The sequence below is a fragment of the Mytilus californianus genome, unplaced genomic scaffold, assembly GCF_021869535.1.
Source record: "Mytilus californianus isolate M0D057914Y unplaced genomic scaffold, xbMytCali1.0.p SCAF_2, whole genome shotgun sequence".
Taxonomy (NCBI): domain Eukaryota; kingdom Metazoa; phylum Mollusca; class Bivalvia; order Mytilida; family Mytilidae; genus Mytilus; species Mytilus californianus.
Genome location: NW_026262668.1, coordinates 137,816,922 through 137,842,103, shown reverse-complemented (window position 1 = coordinate 137,842,103; position 25,182 = coordinate 137,816,922). Strand labels below are relative to the sequence as shown.

At 32.8% G+C, this 25,182-nt stretch overlaps 1 protein-coding gene across 1 annotated transcript; it reads left to right on the top strand.

Moving 5' to 3' along the window:
* Positions 1-32: 32 nt before the first annotated feature.
* Positions 33-25,124, top strand: LOC127731189 (calpain-A-like). The gene is made up of 17 exons (XM_052240138.1): positions 33-234; positions 2,496-2,718; positions 5,201-5,533; positions 5,964-6,095; positions 7,166-7,368; positions 8,041-8,221; positions 9,308-9,373; positions 9,760-9,833; positions 12,496-12,659; positions 13,687-13,788; positions 14,080-14,180; positions 14,961-15,160; positions 16,930-17,003; positions 19,902-20,012; positions 21,800-21,873; positions 22,948-23,174; positions 24,052-25,124. The coding sequence occupies exons 2-17, from the start codon at positions 2,518-2,520 to the stop codon at positions 24,065-24,067; spliced, it is 2,259 nt and encodes a 752-aa protein (XP_052096098.1). The 5' UTR covers positions 33-234; positions 2,496-2,517; the 3' UTR covers positions 24,068-25,124.
* Positions 25,125-25,182: the final 58 nt, after the last annotated feature.

The following is a 25,182-nucleotide window of genomic DNA, read 5'->3' as shown; positions in this document are numbered from 1 at the left end:
ATACCAGTAAAATTTCTAAACAAAGTTTATAATGAACAAGTAAATAGTAAATATCTATTATTGACAAACATTTTGTAATTGCTAAGTGGTATATGTAAATAGTTCATAGTCAATTCTGTTATTGAAAGAAAGCTGTGGTTATTCTTTTTTTATCTATCATGCGATGTGGTTTATTGGATATAAAGACAGAGGGTTCACTCTTTAAAAACAACACCATACAGGAATATATGTAATGTATGTATGGATATCAATATGGCTTGTATGTATCGTTATTGTATTATATATATATATACTATATTCGAAAATGAAAAGTTTCTTGGTACAGTTATGTATATTTGAAATATAAATAACGAACTAACACAAATAAGTACATGGTTATAACTGTTAGCGCTTTCAGTCGTTATATCGTCATATTCAGACAGTTTATGAACGTTACTGTGTAGTAACGTAGCGCCAATTTGGTTGTGACGTCGCGTCAGCAGCGTTTTACCTTTACTTTCGGTTTAGTTTTGGCTTGAATTTCCAAATGAAGTATTCGTCTTTAGCTGTTCGGAAAAGATTTATTTTCCATAAAAACTTTTTAAAATGGAAATATACTCCAATGCGGAAGTAGAAAGATATAGAGATTGTCGGTGTGGAACATACAAATATATTGACGAAGGAGACTCTGTGACATTTAAAAATTTTGAGGTGAATGCACGAATGAACTGTGCAACACGCTATATTGTGCACCATGCCTTTCGTGCAAAGAAAATTATATAGGTCAGACTTGAGATGCCCTCTTTTAAAGGGTCGGAGTACATAAACAATATATAAGGGACCCTTCAGTCAGAAATACACACTGCAGTGAACAATGTGGAATGGGAACATTCCGTATATTTCCATTTTTTAAAGTATTGATGGAAAATAAATCCTTTCCTAACCTGGGACAGTAGATTAACAAACAATTTAACAACAAACGGTAAAAATCAGTTTGAAATTGCTTGAATCATTAGATCGGCACGAAGCACAAAAACGGAACTTATATAAAGAAAACAGACACAAAGTACTCACAATTAGTGTTCCGTTGAAGTTTATGAAAGACTATGAAAAAATAGTAAAACGATCCTTGATAGAAAACAAGTGAAACACTGAATCTGTACTATTAACTATTTGATTGTCGAAAAGTTAATCCCCTGCCGACAACTTATGAAACTTTTTGGAAAAACAATTCACAAAAAATAAATAAAAGTTGAAAAGAAAGCTATTAAATTCACAAATGGAGCCCTTATCAATCTTGACACAATTTCTCTATAAGGTAATTAGTAGCATAGTTCAGAAAAGAAAACGGAATTGAACTGAAGTTACATCACTAAGTGCGAGGGTCGCTCAAAAAAAGGCTTACTAACTCCTGAGACGATTTTGTGATATTCCGTAGATACGTACCGGTTTGTTTTGAAAATAATCAAGGTATCGGTTACAGACTTAATTGACACCAATATAATGATTTCATTGTTAAAAGAAAAGTACTTTGAGATTGATATCAGTCTGTTAAATATAAAAATAACGAAAGGAACGCCTCTTTTCGAGAACTTCAGTTTGTTTTGTTTTTTGTAGGTTTTTTGTTACTTACTTACTCGCAGTTTCTGAACGCTTCAATCCCAACTAATGAATAAACCCTGTTTTCTCGATCTATAAAGGAGTCAATCACATCCAACGTTGTTTTTTTTTTAATGTTTTATGGTGTGTACATCTGTCTTCCACTGAATGTTGGATGATAAGACTGTCATTTTGGTCGAATTTATCTGTTAGGTTGCTGTCTACTTGGTTTACTTATATGTCAATATTTCTTTAAACAGTTGTGTTTGCAGAATAAATATTTCAAAAGAAATATTGTTAAATTTAGATTTTTTTTCTTTCTTTGAAATGAAAATAGTCGCCACAAGGAGATTTATTGTGTTACACCCGTTTTCTTTTTTCTATTTTTTCTTTCGTCAACCCTTAATTTCACACGATTTTATTGATATTGTGTTCCTCAAAACATTGGTTTTCCTTATCCTACATTGTGTAGCGGAACCATTAATCAACTAATCAATCAATCAATCGGGAACATGTAGCTGTTACTAGGTTTCTATCGGAACCATTAATCAACCAATCAATCAATCAATCGGGAACATGTAGCTGTTACTAGGTTTCTATCGGAACCATTAATCAACCAACCAATCAAACAATCAATCGGGAACATGTAGCTGTTACTTTGGTTATGATTCATTTGTGCCTTCTGTTAACTATAATTTACTTTTGTTCTAGTTTGTGAACTAGAAATACCATCATTGTCTCTTTCTTGTTTTAAACTAGTTTTATATTCTAGATTTGTAGACCTCCAATAACCATTGAAGTTTTGTTTGTACAATGTGTAATCTTTATCATTTGTGATCAGTTCAAATCATTCAAATATCAACAATATTTATATACAACAATCAGGAATTCAAAGGCTGTGTTTTATCTGTTTTTAGAAAATAAAAAAAGGGAACAATAATGGGTTGTGCTGCTTCTTCTGATAGTGGAAATCAGTATACATCACTTGGACAACATGGACAGCAAACTTTTAGGATTGAACGACACATATGGAGCCAACAACAAACACGACACATATGGAGCCAACAACAAACACATTCTCAACAGGATTATCAACCAGAACAACAACCTACATTAAACAAAGTACCACCACAATTCGAGGTAAATAAAAAAAGGTCCCAGTATCTTCCGGTATATTTCTTGATTTATTTAGTTTTGTGCCTCTTAGTACAAACATTAGCTCTTTCTTTTCCCGTGATACTTTTTTTATCTAATATTATAATAAAAAAAGGTAGTTGAGTACTATAAATTAGTTTACCTCAACCACGTTTTATAACATATGTTCCAAATACCTTGTCAGTGTTTTATACTTTTGTCTTTTTGGGAATCAAATAAGCTCTAAAGAAGATGTTTTCGTCTTGTATAGATTCTCGGCGATTTAGTTTTTAAATTGTTGAATTTTTGTTTATTTATGCTTTGCTAAATTTGGTCGTTTGGTTGCTCTCACATTGACGTATACCTACATCTCTATTTATCACAGAAATAACTCTTGAATTAAAAAAAAATATCCTTTTTGCTTGACAACCTATATGTTTTTAGGAACAGACTTGAAACTCTTTTTTATGAGATATCATGAATGATGATAAAATTACAATTTACATACATATAATAAGGTTTTCGAAATATTCAATTTATTCTTTTTCAAAATTTTTGGTGGGTGCATTTTAATTTACAAAAACAAAATCTAAGTTATCAATTTCAACAGTTAGAATGAGATACCTATCGTTTTTATCTGCTATGTTTTCCTTTTATTTATAGTCTTCTGAACTGTTAAACAAAATAACAACACCTCTAGATTTAGTTTCCCCGTGCAAAAAATAAAAAGAAAAAAAATGAAAACGAAACGTTACAAATTTCAGCGCCCGAAGCGCTTTTCTGGATTTACCTTCATCAGGACGCTCAAAGCCGGATATTTGGAAGCCAAGGATGTATAAGAACTTAAACAGTTAAAGAGCTATATTACCCCAAAAGACCTAAACAAAAATAGCCAAATCCATATAAGGTCAACTTTGCCTGAGGGAGTTGAAACCTTAGTTTCTAATAATTTCAAAATTTATTAACGGACAATTTAAGAAAGGTTTGTTACAAATAATGTCAGTACCAAAGTACTGACTACTGAGCTGATGATACCCTCGTGGACTGATAGTCCACCAGGAGAGGTATCGCCCCAGTGCTGTAAAAAATGAAAACAACACGTTATAAATTTCATGCATCCGAAACGCTTTTCTGGATTTATCTTCATCAGGAACGCTCAAAGCCGGATATTTGGAAGCCAAGGATGTATAAGAACCTAAACAGTTGAAGAGCTATATTACCCCAAAAGACCTAAAAAAAATTGCCACATCCATCTAAGGTAAACTTTGCCTGAAGGAGTTGAAACCTTAGTTTCTAATAATTTCAAAATTTATTAACGGACAATTTTAGAAAGGTTTGTTACAAATCATATCAGTACCGAAGTACTGACTACTGAGCTGATGATACCCTCGGGGACTGATAGTCCACCAGCAGAGATGTCGACCCAGTGCTGTAAAAAATGAAAACAACACGTTATAAATTTCATGTGTCCGAAGCGCTTTTTTCTAGATTTACCTTCACCAGGAACGCTCAAAGCCGGATATTTGAAAGCGAAGGATGTATAAGAACCTAAACAGTTGAAGAGCTATATTACCTCAAAAGACCTAAAAAAAATAGCCAAATCCATCTAAGGTCAACTTTGCCGGAGGGAGTTGAAATCTTAGTTTCTAATAATTTCAAAATATTCCGAAGTACTGACTACTGAGCTGATTTGATTTGATTTTTGGTGTTTTAACGCCACTTTTAAGCACCGCTTTTGGGCTATTTCGTGGCGGCTAGTTTTTATTGGTGGAAGAAGCCGGAGTGCCCGGAGAAAACCACCGACCTTCGATAGAAAAACTGACAATCCTAGTCAATTAAGATTGAAGTCGAGTGGAGCGGGGTTCGAACTCACAACCTCAGTGTTGACTGGCTAGTGATTACAGTAGTAACTACTTAGACCACTCGGCTACCGAGGTCCCCTACTGAGCTGATGATACCCTCGGGGACTGATAGTCGATTAGACAGTCGATGACTATCAGTCCACAAATACACATTGATTACCAGGCTGATTTGAAAGTCGATGACTACTAGTATTTTCTTACTTTTTACCTACAATAAATATTAGACCGACACAATCAGTAGTGAAACTTAAGGGAGAATAGATGTGCACAAACGTTAGTTAAACTTCAAGTTTAAAAACCAATGCATTAGTCTGTATTTTTACCTCTAAACCTTTTCTTATTTTAAACAACAATTTGTTTTATTATGAGTATATCCAAATCACAGGAATATTGATACAAGTTTGATGCCCAAGCATAGCAATACCGTGATTTAATACATGAACGCAATTACATGTGTACGATGGGTTAACGGGTATATTAGAAACGTAGGAAGTTAACAATTATTTTTTAAGCTGAAAACAAGTTTGTCATTGATTTTAGAAATGAGTTGCTTATTAAAAGCACAAAAGAGACTGACATGCTGACGTTCTATTACATTGTACTAACTAAATGTACCTTTCTTTAAGTATAAATCACCACCTGTGCAAATCGTGGCTACCAAACCCAAAAGTGGCGACAAAAATGGCCCAGTTGGAGTTAAAAGCAGTAATACCAAAAAGATAGTTGACTCTAACAATACTGACGATATGATGTTGCCTGGACTGCCAGACTTCACGGTAGCCGAGTATGTACCAACAGACATTGGAACATACGAACTGTTCTTAGATTTTCGGACATTGTCTGCAGATTTTCCCACACAGGAACCTCCTCATCCTGACGGAGATCTGTATACTGATTACAAATTCACTGTTGATGTTGCTTTTCCCAATAGATCAGATTTGGAATGGAAAAGACCTATGGTGTGTATCCATTGTTAACATATTCCATTTCTATCTATTGAATAGTTTATATCATATATGTATAATGAGGCACAACATGCATTTCTGAAGTGATTTAATTTGGGTAATAAATTAATTTGAATACATTTATATTCATTCCTTGATTTATCTTGTATAGGGAGTATGGGTGTTTATGAATGAGTGTGTATTTGATGTTTACTTTTATGACACAGCAAGCAATAAACACAAGTTAACCGATATTGAGTGTTATTCATTTTCAATGAAAAACTACTAACACCAATGAAAAGCCGCTATTTCGGCTTTAGAAACAAAATCATTATTAATTGCTCAATCCAAATATCTGTATCAGAACAAAAAATGAAAAGGCAATATTTGCAAAATTCCTATTTCTTAAACCTTAAAATATAATATTGAAACATTGTTTTTACAGGAAGTCGCAGAAGAACCTGTTCTATTTTCAGATGGAGCAACTAGATTTGACATTGGACAAGGAGAAGTAGGCACTTGCTGGTTTATGGCTATGGTAGCAAACCTTGCAGACAAACCAAGATTGCTACGAAGAGTAAGTAGGAATAATCATAACTAAAAGGTTTCAACAACGAAAGCTCAAAACCGAATACGAAAATAGAGAAATTGTTTAGTATAGAAAGTTTGCCCTTCTCGAGCGTTCCAATGTAGTGTTTATTAAATAAACGCGTATCTGCTTCATGTACAGAAGTTGGTATTATATATTTCCACTTCCATTGGCGCGGTATCGCTGCTAGTTGATTATTGGTCTCCAGGGATATTATCCACACATTCAATATTGTTACTTTATTAGTACCACTTGAATGAAACATGTTGTATGTAAATTTATCATGAAGATTTATTAAACAAAGACAATAGATGACTATAGACGGTTTTAGTTTTTCTATGTGTGCAATTTTTGCGATTTATGTACAGTGATTGATAGATTTGAGCAACATTTGTATCTAAAGCAAACACCTGATTTAGGCCACGAAGGTCCCACCCAACAGCCAGCGAATCGATACTGGTATTATTTGATTAGAGTAAATATACTTATTTTTATTCAAATTTCGGTGTTTTCAAGTAGAATCTCATGAGAGCTAAACGGAGTGAGACCAGGTATATCACTTCTCTTTGTATCCATGCACAAATAATCACACAGTCATATCAAATACTAATTGTCAAGTCCGGATGATGACAAAACCGGTAACGATTTCAAATGGACATTTAACGAATACATGGCATCTATGAGTTAATATGTCTAGTAAATTCAGAAATCAAGAAAACGGTAAAGATCAACCAATTCATGATGGCGTCCGAAAAACGTTTGAAGTTATAATTTTAGTTGTTCTTCCTCATAAAATGACCGTGATAGAATATGCTTGCCAATTTTTCTTCAAGACTAACGTTGTTTATCAGGAAAATTATAAATCGTGACAAAAGTGTACCAAAACGTATGATATGATTTTCGTACTCATAACACGTGTTTCTGAACAACCCTCATCCGTTATCGTCCAAACCAAAAAGTCTTGAAAATAAAGTATCGCCATGGCTATTCTAACAGTCTCAAAGCAATACTACAACAAGAGGGTATCAATAAAATAATTTTCTTCTTTTATATTACAGGTAATACCGGTGGATGCTTACAAAATAGGTTCGGATGATTATGATGGGATATTTCACTGTCGGTTCTGGAGATTTGGTGTTTGGAATGATACCTATATAGATGACTTCCTACCAGTTGTGTATGAAACAAATATAGCTGGGGCTCACTCTGCAACAGACCCAAATGAGATGTGGGTGGCTCTCCTGGAAAAGGCTTTTGCAAAGTAAGTTAAAAGGTTTTTTTCTCAACTTACGCCAAAAATAAAGCCTCATAAAGCATGTTTTTATAATTGTTTTAGTATTAGTTGTAAACATATAGATTATTTGTAAGCAATGAGCATTGACAGAGTTATGAAATGTTATAATCTCTCTCATGCGCTATTCCTGGATCACATGGATTTGGTCAATGGAGTATATAGTACAAAGTGTGAAATTGATTTGGAAACTTAGGACCCTCTCGATAAGTCTGACTCATAAAACGATTTGACTCTGCCTTTAAAGTTTTTCTTTATTATTATTTTAACTCTCCGACTATTTTTTAATGCCATATATTTAACAGCAAGTGACACTGCATATATTCTGACATATTGTATCGATACCTGTTTATTGCTGTATGTTCCCCTTTTGTCTTTTGGAGTGTGTATGTCGTTTGATTGCTGTCTCATTAACGTCTCCAACATTTCCTTTAACTAGTATTCATATTTTCCCCCAGATGTATCAAAACAGGTACTGCTTGATGTAACCGTCTTTTTGTGTTTATCTTTTCAATAGAATCTGACTGACAGTGTACACCTATATTGTCATTCAAATAAAAAAATTATCAAACATTGCCGTTGCTTCTCTGTTCAAAAAGCTATATGTGAATTTCTACAGTTTTAAATTGTAAATATTAACAGATTATATGGATCTTACGAAGAAATAACTGAAGGATTAACAGCTGATTCCTATATGAACTTAACAGGAGGAGTTGCGGAGAGGATCGACTTCACGGAGAAAAAGATTTCTCCCAAACGATTATTCCAAAGGTTATACAATGCCTTCCAGTGCCCTACTACTATGGTCGGATGTATTGTTCCGGTATGGAAATCAAACATTGAATATCTCAGAAAAATTGAGTTTAAAGACATATTACTTTGTGTAATATATTGAATATTTTATTTTTTAATTCATAATTCTTGAAAACATCCAAGAAAATTCTTAATCGATTTCAAACGGTTACACCTATAAATAAAATGAGATATGAGTATACATCAGTGACAACACAACTCTATGACACACACAAATTAATTTATAGAGTTAGGTTTTGTGTGGGGGAGGAGAGATTGTTGAAATCGATATTGATTAGGTCGGCTTACTATGTAATGTAAACATGGACGTGTTCTCTAGCTGTTAAAAAGCGCCTTCATGATACATTGATTTACTGTATGTATACGCAACCATTGCAATCGATCTTAAGGCTTTTTTCTCTTTTGAATTGTTTCAAATATTGTGATACTGGGGCCGTTTACGGTGAATATTCAATAAAGGATTTGACCTTTGTTAAAGACTGCAATTATAACTCTAAGGAAAATCGGAAAGTATCTTATCAAATGGCAAAATCAAAAGCTCAAACACATCAAACGAATGGAAAACAACTCTCATATTCCTGACTTGGTACATAAGGAAATGCCTGTACCAAGTCAGGAATATGGCCGATGTTTTCCATTTGTTTAATGTGTTTGAGCTTTTGATTTGGCTATTTGTTAAAGGACTGACTTTCCGTTTTGAATTTTTCTTGGAGTTCCGTATTTTTGTTATTCTACTTTTTTATAGGCAATCTGAAACGAATATTATAAAAAATGTTTCAAATGCAACCTATAACAAACAGTAGAAAAATGTCACATAGGCAATCTAGATCAAATATTATAAAAATTTCTCATATGCAATCTGGAACAAATATAACGCAAATATAGCATAGGTAATCTTAAACAAATGCTAAAAATGTCTAATAGGCAATCTAGAACAAATATCAAAAAGATGTCTCATAGGCAATCTAGAACAAATACTATTGAAGAAAAAAAAAACGTTTGCGCGAATAACAACTAATCAACGAAACATTTACTTAGTATTAAGTTCAGTTCATAAACATACTGTTATCAAATATGATCATCTATCGTTTTGCAGGATAAGAATAACGGTAAACGTGGATTGGTAGGAGGCCACGCTTATTCCATGAACGGAGCGTTTATTGTAAGTTAATTTTCATTTACAGGCAAAACGAAGCGGTCTTTTTTTCTAATTAGACTGCTATACTTTATAGCACAATCATATCAACTATTTACAGCATTTCACGAAGTGGTTTTCCAGGAGAAATATTTAAAAAATTAAAATAATTGTTAGTAAACCTGAATCGTGGATATCATCTTTTTATGTTGGTGCAGAAACACTTAATTAATAGGCAAAGTCAATTGGTTGAAAATAGACGATCAAATATTTCCAAATTTTTGTTTGATTTTTATATTACAAAAAATAAGAATGTTTAAAAAGAAATGAAATGTATACATATATTATCTTATAATAATAATAATAATAATAATTAAAACTTCTAAATGGTAACGTTGTTTTTGTATTTAAAGGTAGGTGAAGCCAAGTTATTAAGATTAAGAAATCCCTGGGGCCATGGTGAATGGAACGGTCCATGGAGTGATAGGTATTTATTACTTTTATTTCCTTTCTGGTGACGCGAACAATGCATTTATTATGAAGGAAAAGGGGCGACGGAGCGATGTTCGAACAGACTGGTTTTTCCCTTTCCCTCAAAACGATTATACCAAATATTGTTTCATGTTGTTAAGGGGGGTCGAACATCTTTCGCTCGAGTATGTTTCATATATTCGTACATATGTATTTATATCATTATAATATTGACATATATTTCATTTTGTTGTATAAAAGCAATTAATGGATGATACAAAATCTCTACTTCATTTACGGGATAATTTTAATAGACATTGCAACAAAACTACAACTTTAATGCCTGCTAACTTATTTTTAGATAAGTTAAAACAAAGTGCACAATTACTCTAAAACATTTGATAACCAATTGGGGTTTTTTTTTCAATTAATAACAAAATTAATCTTTAAGATATAATTTATCTCACGTGTTTATACTGGTAACGAATCCATATTCATAGCATTATAATTTTACTGTTAAGGGGCCTGTTAAACCGGGAATACCCAGAAATTCGTATGACTCAAACAAACTTTTATTCTCATAAAGGGAAATGTAAATATTGATGAGAACTCAATATTGTAGTAATCGCTAAAGCACAGAACGTATACTTACACAAATATTTATTTATTCGCATTTAAACCTTTGAATTTTGCAGAGCCTTTTTCTCAACAATTATTGTCCCTACAGATTACTTAAAGTTGAATGTAAGGTTTAAAACTTTATTTTGCTGTTCAGTCCTCGCTTAAACAAAAGGATTTTGCAAATCAACAAAATTAACCTGTGAAGTAAAAGGAATTCGGACTTCACCTAAAACTTGCACTCATAACTTACTTTGTATATCGTTGAATAGTAAATATAATTTTGACAAATATTTTTTTGAAATATTTTGCTCGTATTTTCTTTCTTAGTTTACTGCTTTCAATTTGTTGGCGCTTTTTGCAATATTCTTGTTTTAATTTAACATACTCAACTTTTTTTAAACATACGAAAAACTATCAAAAGTGTTTATATCATTTTATTATTTTTTTTGTGTTGACATACATTTAAAGCTTATTAACCATAACTATATTCCGGATTTATAATGTAAACTCATGTAAAGGTCTTGAAGTATATATTCTAGGTACTGACGTTGTTTATCATCTTATTTATGAGTTATAGTGTTCTTTTATATGTCTTTGTAAACTATTAACCTTTACTGTTTAGTCCATTTTTGGTAATATCCTTATAGCGTGGCTCGGTACTTGTGCATCCCGCCAGTGTGTTGTTTTGCTGTAGTCGTTTTATGTATTCTTGTCTTTCGTTTTTGCTGATATGCTTTGTCTATACGCCATTTTGTTTTTCTTTGTTGACATATTGGTTTGTTTTCATAGTGATTAAGATTATAACACAATGTTGACATTTTCGTAGTGATAATTGATTTTTCTTTTAACGAAAGTTCAATAATAATTTGTGAGCTTTAGTCAGCTCTAAAACCAGGTTTAATCCACCATGTTCTACATAAGGAAATGCCTGTACCAAGTCAGCAGTATGACAGTTGTTTTCCATTCGTTTGATGGCTTTGAGCTTTTGATTTTGCCATTTGATAAACGACTTTCCAATTTGAATTTACCTTGGAGTTCGGTATATTTGTTATTTTACTTTTTTCATACATAATTTTCTATAAGTTAAACTAACTTATTATTTAAGAATTTGAATTATCTTATTTAATCATTTTATTATTGTGATTTTGTTTTAGCTGCATTTGATTGACATCACAAATATACTTTAGATTTGACAGTTTTGTTCTTTTCTTGTTCAAAAATGTAACATTTTTTAAGATTTGTTGATAATGATGTGAACATTAAGTTCGATGTTAGGTGTTGCAAATCTTTCATAGATTTGTGCATTAAAGAACCTTTACAACGCATAAAGCAGGAGCTATTTTTATTATGTAAAATTTGCGCTACCGATAGTTGAATTAATCAACAATTGTTATCACAAAGTATACTCTTACACCACAAACACAGCCAGCAAGATACCATTCAATTATAATATTTTAAAAGAAAAGTTGAAAGTGTTGATGCATGTATCTCTACAGGTTTTGGTTTTGTATTGTGATACTATGTATAAAATGCTATTGAACTGTGCGGTATACTCTACGATCTAAACCCCCAAGGGTGACTGGGGAATAGAAGTATGGTCACCATTGGTCTTCCTCCGACCGGCAGTAAAACCCGTGCTAAAGTGGGGCGTCCGTTTGGCTGTGCGGGATGTACAAATTTGCAGCCACGTCCGGTCAGAATGGGGACGTTAAATCCGATGCCTCGTGTAAAGAGAGTGCCACGCTCTTTGCACGTTAAGAACCCTTGCAACAACTCTTTGAGGGGTCCGTAGGTGACCTGTTGCAAGGCTAAATTTCTGTCCCTATCCAATATACCCTCATTTCCCGTGGCAGTCTAAATTTCTCCGACCTTAATCCCTTAATCTATTACAGAACCTACCTATTGTATGTATTGTGAACTTGTTCTCGTCCTGAATATGCATGAAATATTTGCCACTGGACGTTAAACAACCAACAATCAATCAATCAATCTACGATCTAAAGAATAAATGTCATATGACCATATTTTTCTAACTGGATAAGTTGCAATTTTGTTAGGAGTCCTAAATGGAATTCTGCCCCATCAGATTGTGTTCCACACCCCTCAAAAGACGACGGAGAATTTTATATGGATATAAATGATTTTCTGCGATACTTTGAAGCTTGTACCATTTGTAATCTAACACCGGATTTTGACAGAGATGGATTTCCTGATATGTTAAGTAAGAAAACGCAAGTATAAACTAACCTTTTACAACAGAGCCGTAGTCAGCACAAAATAAATGACCCATATACATGCATTATGCATATACAAAAATAAACAATATAAAATTATAAAAGACATTATCATATTGATATCATTTAAAAGTAATAACCGGAAATGTTAAATCTATTTGACGAAAGAACTCTGAAAGTGGTCAGCATTTCTTTACAAAAACAGCCATTATGGTTACAAATGCTAACAATATGATACAAATGGGGTTAAACTAAGATCTATTATGTGTAAAACTCAATTTGCAAAGTTTGAAAGTTTGTTTTCGTTACTTGGAATTATTTTCTCTGAACAGGCTTTATAACAACTATGAAACTGTGAAACATTTAAGTAACCACATCTAAATATTCTTGTCCATACCGTTTTCTAGAAAAATAACAAACTTCTTATCTGTTTGGGTATTTAGTAAAGATCCGATAGTTGAATGCTTTATTATCCAGTTTTGTATTGTCATATTTCAAGTAATGCATTTGTCGATAATGGCAGCCATACTGCACAAAAATGTGCAATTAAGCTTAAGCATTGTGGTTTTTTGTAGTATTTAGTTAAATGATAATCAGAAACAGTAAAACATTTATATCTGTAGATATAACAAAAAGTATATTTCCTTGGTGTCATTTTATTTATTCGTATATTGACGGTAGGGATTTTTAAAAGGACAAGCGTAATTTTTCTGTTGAATCAGTTCCATATAAATGTTTCGCTAAGATTGTACAGACCGTCGTTATTGATTTGAATTATACTATTTGATCCATTCTTGTGTGTCTCTTTTAATCATTAGAGAAATAAGGAGATGTGGTATGATCGCCAATGAATCAACTACCCATAGACCAGGTATAAAGCCTAACAATAAGAGGTTACTGTGGGGCATTAAACAAGGATCAAAACACATCCCGTAGAATAAGCTGTAAAATGCACTTTGAAAGTGAAAACAAATAATTTATATTTTTTCTATCGCAACTACTTTTATCCTTCAGACTACGTTACATGTATATATGGAAACTGGCATGATGGAAAGAATGGCGGATCTGAACAACGAACAAAGAATCCGTGTTACTGTGTTACACTCGGGGATAAAGGTATTTTTTTCATTTTAAACGTATCACCCACAGCAACAGTGTTTACTAATACGCCTTAAATCTTGATCTTGGAATTAGTTATATGAAGATGATGAAGTTTATCTATTATATCAATTATCAGAATGAAATGTGTTCAGTATAACGAAATTGTTGGCTCTATCTAAAGACGTAAGGATGTCTACATATATTATTACCTTATTTATGCTTTTAAAAGAATTCTGTCTTCAGATAAGAATTAGCAGCGTATTTTTTAGTGTCTTATTGTTCATGTATATGTATTTCTGTCTGTAGCAATGGACGATGAAGGTAAAGTTGCCCTTGTTGTTCAGATAGTACAAAGAACATTAGACAGTAGGAATGATTTTACTGAAGTCAGATGTGATCTATTCAAGGTAAAGTTGCCCTTGTTGTTCAGATAGTACAAAGAACATTAGACAGTAGGAATGATTTTACTGAAGTCAGATGTGATCTATTCAAGGTAAAGTTGCCCTTGTTGTTCAGATAGTACAAAGAACATTAGACAGTAGGAATGATTTTACTGAAGTCAGATGTGATCTATTCAAGGTAAAGTTGCCCTTGTTGTTCAGATAGTACAAAGAACATTAGACAGTAGGAATGATTTTACTGAAGTCAGATGTGATCTATTCACTGAAGTCAGATGTGATCTATTCACTGAAGTCAGATGTGATCTATTCACTGAAGTCAGATGTGATCTATTCAAGGTATTTGCCTTTTTATGTCCTCAATGCATATAAAGTGTTTTAGTGTTCACCATAATGTCAACTACGCTAGAAAAGTATAATTGTGTGCTTATTCACTTAACCATCCATTTGTTTGTTTAATCTAGAGAAATATAAATAAATATTTGGCAGGACAATATATTTAAAGTGTTATAGGACGAAAAGAACATAACATCACATGTAATAATCTTTCAATGCATAAGACAAATAATCAGAAGTATCTTTTGTTTCAATCTATTTTAAAATTACTCGATTGCAGTTGACTATCATAGTGCAGACTTCTCTCATAAATGGCTATTATCAGATCGAACGTGACCGTGTATCTATATATCCAACGAAGCTATTTGGAAATTTCTCAGTTAGAGTTGATGTAAAGGTTATGTCAATTCATTGCCAATAATGTATAAGACATCGATATTTTTTTTGTTTTAGGTTCTTAGCAAAAACGACCATTGTGTTTCCCTGGAACTGTTAGGTGACAAGTCTAATATATACATGGGGAATGTACAAAATACATACAGATTCCTTGTTGAACCAGGTTCATATGTTGCTATACCCTCGACATTGGAAGCTGGATATGAAAAAGAGTTCCTGATCAGATTTTTTACCGCCGCTCCTGTGTCAAATCCTCAGTAGGTTTCATATTAAGTTCAAATTAAAATATAATTATTTGCTCAATCCAATAAGATAAGCCATAATTCAAACTTACTCATTTTGTCTTTTCTGAGTTACAATTTAACTATATCATATATCGTCACCGATGTTATCTCTGTTTAATAAGATGTCTTCCTTAATGAATTTCAGCAATCACTGTCTATACAGTGAGGCATCTTACGTTCTCTTCTCCTGACAATGCTCCTCATTTAATAAAGTAACTTTCAGACATTTTCATGTCATTGTTTTCTATACAATAAGGTATATTTGTTGCTCTTCTTCTGTCGTAGACGTTTGTGCAGTTAAGTATATGTGTGTCTCTTCTCATGGCAATGCAGTCGATAAAATAAAGTATTTTTGTGGCTCTTCTGTCAGTGAGGTTTGTACATTAATGTATATGTATGGCTCTTCTAATGCCAACTCTGTCCATACAATAAAGAATCTTTGTGGCTCTTCTTCTGTCAGTGACGTATGTACAGTAAAATATATGTGTTGCTCTTCTTATGACAATGCTGTCCATACTATAAAGTATCTTTCTGACTCTTCTCTTGTCAGTGATCTCTGTATAATAAGGTATATGTGTGGCTCTTCTCATGACAATGCTGTCCAAGGAAACTTCCCATACACTGATGTTTTTTATTTGTCCTTCTCCTGTCTGTACATAACTATACACTGAGGTATCTTATTGGATCTTCTGCTGTTTGTACCGTCTATACACTGAGGTTTCCTTTTGGCTTTTCTCCTGTCCAGCCAACCACCAAAACTCGATACCTTTGACAGAATACTCGTACAAACAAAGACGAGTAACGATCCAGATTGCTATGCTTGGTAGATGCACAGACGATTGGAGTTCAACAACCCAGTATTATGTTATCACAAACCTCCTCCTTTTCATAACTAGATGTCGTCAAATTTAAATTAACACACGATAAAAGTTTTGGCTAGTTAGTTGTTTATTTTATTCAATGCTCTCTTCGTCTCTTTGTTTTTAATGTATGTAAACATAGACAGAATTGTGTCTACTTTGTAACGTGTTAGTTTTCCTTCTGATCACTGGATTTTTTTTAATGGAATTGGAATTGACACTCTATCTGTAATGTTATTGGTTAAAACTTTCATTGAATTTCAATGATTTGTACATTATCTGTCATGTTATATGTTTAATCATATGAAATTTCTTTAGTGCTGTTTTCATTTTTTTACAGCACTGGGTCGATACCGCTGCTGGTTAACAATCAGTTCCCGAGGATATCATCAACTCAGTAGTCAGTACGTCAGTACTGACATTATTTATACTGCTCTAAAACTGTTGTAAAATTGTCAGTTTATAACTTTATAAATAATTAAGAAACTAAGGTTTCAACTCCCTGAGGCAAATTTGACCTTAGATTAATCTGGCTACTATTTTTGGTTCTTTTCGGTCATTTGGCTCTTCAACTGTTTCGGTTCTTATATATATATATCATTGGTTTTCATATATTCCTATTTGAGCATTACTGATGACCGTAAATCAAGAAAAGCGCTGCGGACCTATGCAATTCATCATGTATAGTTTTCACGTTTTGAACAGTCATTAAATTTTAGTGAAATAAACATCTTATCTTTTATGTTATTGGTGAAAACAGTTCTTGAAAAAAATCATCATTTGGACTCCATTCGATAGTTGTCTTATTAGGAATCATACCACATCTCTTTGTTTCATATCCTATCATTTGTGTTATTGATTAAAGCAATCTTTGAATTTCAGTGAAGTAGACAACATTACTATAATGACAGGAAAGGGTAGAAATGGCGATGAACCAGCCGCAAATTCACGTTTTAGTAAGTTTTTTACCCACACATACTAAAGTCATGTAATCGTAAGTTTTGTACCCACACTTACTAAAATCACGTTATAGTAAGTTTTGTACCCACACATACTAAAATCATGTAATCGTAAGTTTTGTACCCACACTTACTAAAATCACGTTATAGTAAGTTTTGTACCCACACATACTAAAATCATGTAATCGTAAGTTTTATACCCACACTTACTAAAATCACGTTATAGTAAGTTTTGTACCCACACATACTAAAATCATGTAATCGTAAGTTTTGTACCCACACATACTAAAATCACGTTATAGTAAGTTTTGTACCCACACATACTAAAATCATGTAATCGTAAGTTTTGTACCCACACATACTAAAATCATGGTAAAATAAGTTTTGTACTCAGAAATGCTAAAATCCCCTTATAGAAAGTTTGCACTCACACAAACTAAAATCACGTTATAAAAATTCTTTTTTACACGCATAACATAATCACGTTATGGTGAGCATTGAACTCAAATATACTGAAATCACGTGAAGTAACTTTTGTCCTCATACATACTTTATTCACGTCAAAGAAAGCGTTTAGCCTGATATCTAATCTATTTAAGTAATTTTCTGAATAAACTATGATAAAATTAAATTAAAAAAAGCGTTGTACTTGCATATACCTCAAATCATGTTATACAGTAAGCTTCGTGCTTAATAGGAAGTCTGTACTCAAAAATCCCTTTACAGCCAGCCTTGTACTCACACAGTGTAAAATAAGAATAAAGTAGACTTTGTACTTATACAAACTAATATCACGTCATCGTTAGTTTTGTTCTCGCATCATATACAATGCAACAGTAAGTTGTGTACCCACAAATACTTAAATCACGTAATAGTAGGTTTTGTACTCACATACACTAAAATAACATTTTAATATGATTTGTACTCGCACAACTAATATTACAATATGAAGTGTTTTGGTTTGCCAACAACGATCTTGATGCCAGTAACTCAAACAGAATAAATCATCCCAAATATATCATTCTCTTTATAAAAAAATAAAACTCTCTTCTTATCATCTCTTATGCATACATATCTCATATTGTTAACACAATGCTCAACTACAAACACGCGTTGCAATATCTTACAAGTGACGAATCTTAATATAGACCTCCTGGTTGTATATTAGCAAATTCCCCGTTCATTATACAATTCGACTGGCAGTGTAATTACTGGTTGTTTTTAAAATCATCAAAGAAACGTGTTTATTAAATACCTTGGACAAGTTGTTATGCTAAATATTGGAATTATACTTTAACATAAAGAATTCTTAGGATGATTATGAAAGACAACTGTCAAAAAGTAAAATCACAAAAATACTGAACTCCGAGGAAAATTCAATCGGAAAGTCCCTAATCACATGGCAAAATCAAATGACAAAACACATCAAACGAATGGACAACAACTGTCATATTCCTGACTTGGTACAGGCATTTTCAAATGTAGAAAATGGTGGATTGAACCTGGTTTTATATCGCTAAACCTCTCACTTGTACGACAGTCTCATCAAATTCCGTTATATTTACAACGATGCGTGAACAAAACAGACATAATAAATAAAATAGTCAAAATATGGGTACAGCAGTTATCACTGTGTTACAATATCAAAACAAACATTCATTTACAAAAAAGCACAAAAGCATCTATCATATTAAAAACCACATTCATTGCTTCGCGTGTCTGACGTCAGAAAATGTAAACGTCACATAAGAAGAAATTTTGTCGTTCAATGTTTATTCAAAACAATTTTATAATTTCACATGGGGAATGTTGGTATACAGGGTTAAAAAATCAAAAGTTATGTTAGAATTAATTTCAGAAATAGACCGAGATTTAAAATTGTCCAGAAGTTCTTTAGAATTTTTAAGAATCCACATATAGTTACCACTACGCGAGTAAAATAAATTTTTCGTTTGTCGTTCAAAGTATTTTCAAATTTATAATAGAACAATAACATAATGACATATAATAGAACAATAACATAATGACGGGATCTTTTAAAGTACAGAGTCACGTTATAAGAACCAAAGAAACACAAAAAGTCGCATATACAAAACACACCAGCAAAAATGAAAGATAATACAAACACATTGACGGGATGTATAAGTACCGAGCCACGTCAAATGGATATCACAGAAAACAAACCAAACAGTAAAAGTAATATTAATAATAGAACAAAGACAAATGAAAGAACAATATAACATGTTGTAAAGATGATAAACAACGTCAGTACGTAGAATCTATACTTCAAGACCATCATGTATTATTTGTGAAGTTGATACGGAATATTTATCAACAAGGTCTCGGTACCTTCCGATGAACTTTTTTTAGAAAAAGGACGAGACGTTCTTTGACATACCCCTGGTTCATCAACTTTCTGCTCAGACACTGGTGACGTTTTAAATGTGACTGAAAGGTCAAGCTCAACATACTAATCAGAGTTAAACACTAAAACAATATCCATCATCAAAATTCCTAATTTGTTTACATTTTATCAACAAACAATACTTGGTTGCTGTCCTTGCAAACAAAGCACAAAACAATATAGTTATGTAAAAAGATTAGTAGTATGTTAAGTTTTGCACTCTTATCCATCGATAGATACATTAATACAAACAAACACATAAACCAATTTTGTGTTGAGACGTTGGGCACCTATAGAGGCAGAGTTGTACAAAGGACGAAAAATAATTATAAACAAGTACAATTAGACTATGAAAAAAAAACCAAACAACCATGAAGTGCTTATAGTCAATAAATTGAGAAAATCAACGAAACATAGGACAACTATCTGCTAAAATTGACATTCTTGTTGTTTGATACAAATTTTAATAGAGATATTAAACTTCTTTTCAGAATGTACAAAATGTTCAGTTGGTGCATTCCAAAGTGGTCTTAATGCTGGAGGAACCATAGCGTGTGACGATTTTGCAAATAATCCTCAGTATCTACTGACAGTCAATAACGGTAAGAGTAAGAACAGAAAGTGTGCGAAGGGATGCAAATAACCCTCAGTATTTACTGACAGTCAATGATGGTAAGAACAGAAAGTGTGCGAAAGGATGCAAAAAAACCTCAGTATCTACTGTCAGTCGATGACGGTTAGAACAGAAGGTGTGCGAAGGGTTGGAAATAATCCTTAGTATCTACTGTCAGTAAATGATGGTTAGAACAGAAAGTGTGCGAAGGGTTGGAAATAACCCTCAGTATCTACTGTCAGTCAATGACGGTAAGAATGAAAAGCAAGCGAAGGAATGCAAATAACCCTCAGTACTTACTGTCAATCGATGACGGTAAGAACAGAAAGTGTGCGAAGGGATGCAAAATAACCCTCAGTATCTACTGACATTCAATAACGGTAAGAACAGATAGCTTTAAATCACAAATATACTGAACTCCGAGGAAAATTCAAAACGGAAAGTCCCTTATCAAATGGCAAAATCAAAAGCACAAACACATCAAACGAATGGACAACAACTGTCATATTCCTGACGTGCGAAGAGGTGCAAATAACCCTGAGTTTCTACTGTCAGTGAACGACGGTTAGAATAAAAAGTGTGCGAAAGGATAGAAATAACCCTCAGTATCTACTGTCAGTCAATGACGGTAAGAACAGAAAGTGAGTGAAAGGATGTAAATAACACTCAGTATCTGTCAGTCAGTGATGGACAGAAAGTGTGCGAAGGGATGCAAATAACCCTCAGTATCTACTGACAGTCAATGACGGTAAGAACAGAAAGTAAACGAAGGGATGGAAATAACCCACAGTATCTACTGACAGTCAATGATGGTAAGAATGGAAAGTGTGCGAAGGGATGCAAATAACTCTCAGTATCTACTGACAGTCATTGACGGTAAGAACCGAAAGTGTGCGAAGGGATGCAAATAACCCTCAGTATTTACTGTCAGTCAATGATGGTAAGAACATAAAGTGTGCAAAGGGATTGAAATAACCCAAAGTATATACTGACAGTCAATGATGGTTAGAACAGAAAGTGTGCGAAGGGATTGAAATAACCCTCAGTATTTACTGTCCGTCAATGACGATAAGAACAGAAAGTGTGCGAAGGGTTGGAAATAATCCTTAGTGTCTACTGACAGTCAATGATGGTCAGAACTGAAAGTATGCAAAGGGATGCAAATAACCCTTAGCATTTACTGTTAGTCAATGACGGTAAGAACAGACAGCGTGCGAAGAGTTTGCAAATTACCCTTAGTATCTACTGACAGTCAATGACGGTAAGAAGAAATGTGTGTCAAGGTAAATGATTATGGCGTTAAAGAAAAAAAAATAAACATTGTTTTTTATTGATAATTTCATGCATTTATTATTGTGATCGTTGTGGTTTTATCAAAGTCACTCAATTACAGTGGCTCTGGAAAAATATCATGCAACGCTCACTTTGCCTAACGACACTCACTAAAGGTTAGTAAAACTCTTATCATATTTATATATACTTAACAAATAGACCAACAAACTGCTACAAGTATTAAAATAGACAGTTAGATTATAACTAGTTATTATATGAGCGGCAAAACTATAGTTTTACAACTTTTGTAAAAAACGCATCAAGATAACAGGCTTTTAATGTAGTCTGCTAGACGTGTGTTTCGTCTGCACAGGACTCGTAATTTATTTTTCTTAATAAAATGTCAATGAAATTATGGCATACTATGACATATTTTTTATTGAGGAAGATCAAATGATGAACACGTTTGCGTTAATTATTAATGTTAACCTCTAATTATTTCAGAACAAACATTTAGGGTTGAAGTTATGCAACCAGAAAAAGATGATGGATTCGCACTTGGTATCAAATTGTTTGAAGTAAGTGTATCTTTTGAATTGTTCCAAGTAGAGATATATATTTTATTCTTTATGAAAATTGGTATCGAACATCTGGAATGCCAAATATACATAAAGCATCGAAAACACTTATTAACATAGACTGTAAAATGACCAATTAAAAGTATATTTGTGACCTTGATCTTAAGATACCAATATAGACTTCTGATCTGTATTTCTACCGATTGTGTTCTTTTCCCGATTGTGATATTTGAGTATGAATTCGCATGGCGGGGGATGCTGTGCTTGAGTATGAATTCGCATGGCGGGGGATGCATGCACATCATGAGACGCATACCCTGTCGACGCATGCGGTCTCGCTCCTTTTTGAGTTCATGCGATTCCCTCGGTTTTTATTTGTTGCCTTGATATGTCTCTTCTTAATCGATTTTCGAAATTTCAACAATTCGTGATGGTGACCGTAACACTTATGGTATTCATCAATGAGTCAAAAACACAAAAACAAAACACTAAAGGGACAATCAAAAAGTCGAAGAAAACCGACCTTGGCTTAAACCGAAAAACGATGAAAACGGAAACAACAATCTACAAAACACTACATAGAAAACTTTAAACTGAGCTTACAAACCCAATCAGACTACCTGGGTGATCTCAAATGCTCCGGAAGGGTTAGCAGATCATGTTCCACATGATCGTGGCAAGTACAAAATCGGTGAGTCACAATCGAGGAAAGAGGTCGGGTTTGTTCACCGGTGCATGTTTTAAAGAAAATTGTTTATTTATGAGGTATATAGGTCTACAGACACCCGTGATTAATGGTATGAAATAAGACCATAAACAGAAAATGAACGGTGTCAATATGCGATCAACACCTCGAAAATGTGATACAATAAAGAGGAAATTCTCATATCATACAGCAAGCTTCTGGTGGCTCCAAAGAAATGTACCCTCATAGAAGTCCTTCATAAATTTACATCAGCAAACATTAAGTATATAATTCTACATAGAAAAGTATCAGAAAACTATGTTTAACATTTAAAAGGTGAATATTTTTAACGTTTTTAAAGAGATATAATTACATGCTTGAATTTTCAGGCTCCTGGAGATATTTTCCCGGTTGATTACGACTGGTTAAATGACAACTTTAGCATTGCTATGAAAGACATTGAGGGTGGTGATGGCCCTTTCCAATTCGGAACTTCTGTAGACACATGTTACACAGTTTACCCGGGAACATATATACTACTTATTCACTGTGATAGTGAAGTGGATGAAAACGATTTTTCTGTGGCAATTTATTCAGAATGTCCAATTGAGATGGAGTAAGTTATCATACAAATTATAAAATGATTATACTGTAAATTATAAACAACACAATGCGTTTTTGATGTACATTACCAAAAACACAAACGAACAGATAAATCGTTAGTTAGTATAGTAAAAGAGAGGCGACAGATACCAAAGAGACATTCACTCTCATAAGTCGAAAATAAACTGACAACGGCATGGAAAAAAACGAAAAAAGACCAAAATACAAATAACAGTATACAAAACACAACATAGAAATCTAAATACCGAGCAACACGAAACCCATAAAAAACTGGGGTGATCTCAGATGCTCCAGAGTGTAAGGAGATCCTGCTCCACATGTGGCACCCGTCGTGTTGTTCATGTAAGTTCAAATCCAGTGATAAGTCTTGTAAATGTTTGCTGGTCATGAAAAGTAAAAAAGGAACTGAAAGGTCATTATAGAACATAAATATTATCAAATGGTAAAAAATAATACGAAAAATGATTTTGAAGTTTCCCAATCCCATATTTTAGAGCAGATTAGAACGAGTAACCTTAAGAATGGCGGTGGCCTAAATATATATTTTTGCAATAGTAAACTCATTATTTGAACTTTACATCTATGTAGCATTCGCATCTATTTTCATGAATGAAATACACGGTACAAAGCTTTTCTAATCAAATTTCGATCCCCCGTTAACTTATATGCTGCATATAAAAAAAAAAAAAACGTAACGGCTATCGGGGTTTGAGAAGATGTTTAATAAAGTATTTGAAAGTAAATATTACCATGCTCCCCTCTATAAAGTGAAAATATTAAACCCAAAAAGCATAAACATAGCACGGACACACTAATGGAAGAAGGACAAATATAAACTGTAGAATATTTTTTTAAATTTTTTATTTCAGATCAGCACACGTATAAAAGGAGATAAAATAAAATCTTTGTTGAATAGATAAACAAACCTACTTTATAAGTCCTGAGCTAAATACTGAAATAGAAGGATATTGTTGAATGAACGTGGAAATAGGAATGTTATAAAGATACAAAAAAAGGAGAACAAACAGATTGTCTTCCTGCTATCCAACAGTAGTATAATCTTCAATATTTTACCAATAACCAGGTTACCTCTTGTTATGCTTTAAATACACAAATACATCTTGATATATTTTGAATGGGAAATATATATTTTTACCCGTTAATCCGTTTTTTAAGACAAAAAAGGGATTTGTTTACGACAATCTATGATTTAGAAAAATAATTCATAATTGACTCATCTGTGTTATTTTCTTTTACATATCATTTACTTATCTTATGTAACCTCTTTTTGGCAAAAAAAGAAAATATTATCATCGATTCAAAATTTTAAAACTTTTTATCAGGGGATATAACTTTGAAATATAAAGGAATGTACAGCACTTTTCCCTATTTTGGTGTGTAGCAAGATATCGATTACGGTGAACCCCATTTTTTTTTTATTGTCTAAAGCTTATAAGAGCTATCTTGACCTATTTCATTTTAAAATTCTACCTTTTCGTTTTCTTTCTATTCACACAAAAGGGCTTTTAATGTATAATCCATACCACAATTTTGCACAACCTATAGCTTGAAAAAACAGCTTTGTGACTCACACCTTTTCTTATATTCTTAAAAATATCATCATATAAACCACATGTTTGGCAAAGTATGATTCGTTTTTATTGTTCATAATTTAGACTCCATATCTACCCTAATTTCACGATATTATAATTTATTGTTATATATTCATAAAGCTAGAGATATTTTGTTTTTTACACAGCTGTTTCTTTGCATATATATATATATATTCTGTGTTTTCACTTTGAAAAATATTTCATCAAGTGAAAGTTATATATATATTTATAAGTTATCATTGTAAACACAAATGCACTAATTTTTGACAAACTGTATGTATTATTCCGATGATGTTTTACAGTGTTACAAATTATATCATTATTCCTTTGATTATCATTGCATATCTAAGAGTATAAAAAAATCATATTTATCGTATTATGTGTGAT

What these genes read in the sequence shown, in the direction of transcription:
- LOC127731189 (XM_052240138.1), top strand. Translation starts at nt 2,518, where the DNA reads ATGGGTTGTGCTGCTTCTTCTGATAGTGGAAATCAGTATACATCACTT. An exon ending in GCTCCTGTGTCAAATCCTCA is followed by an intron (nt 15,161 to 16,929) that starts GTAGGTTTCATA and finishes TTTGAATTTCAG; the next exon opens with TGAAGTAGACAACATTACTA. An exon ending in TTGGTATCAAATTGTTTGAA is followed by an intron (nt 21,874 to 22,947) that starts GTAAGTGTATCT and finishes TTGAATTTTCAG; the next exon opens with GCTCCTGGAGATATTTTCCC.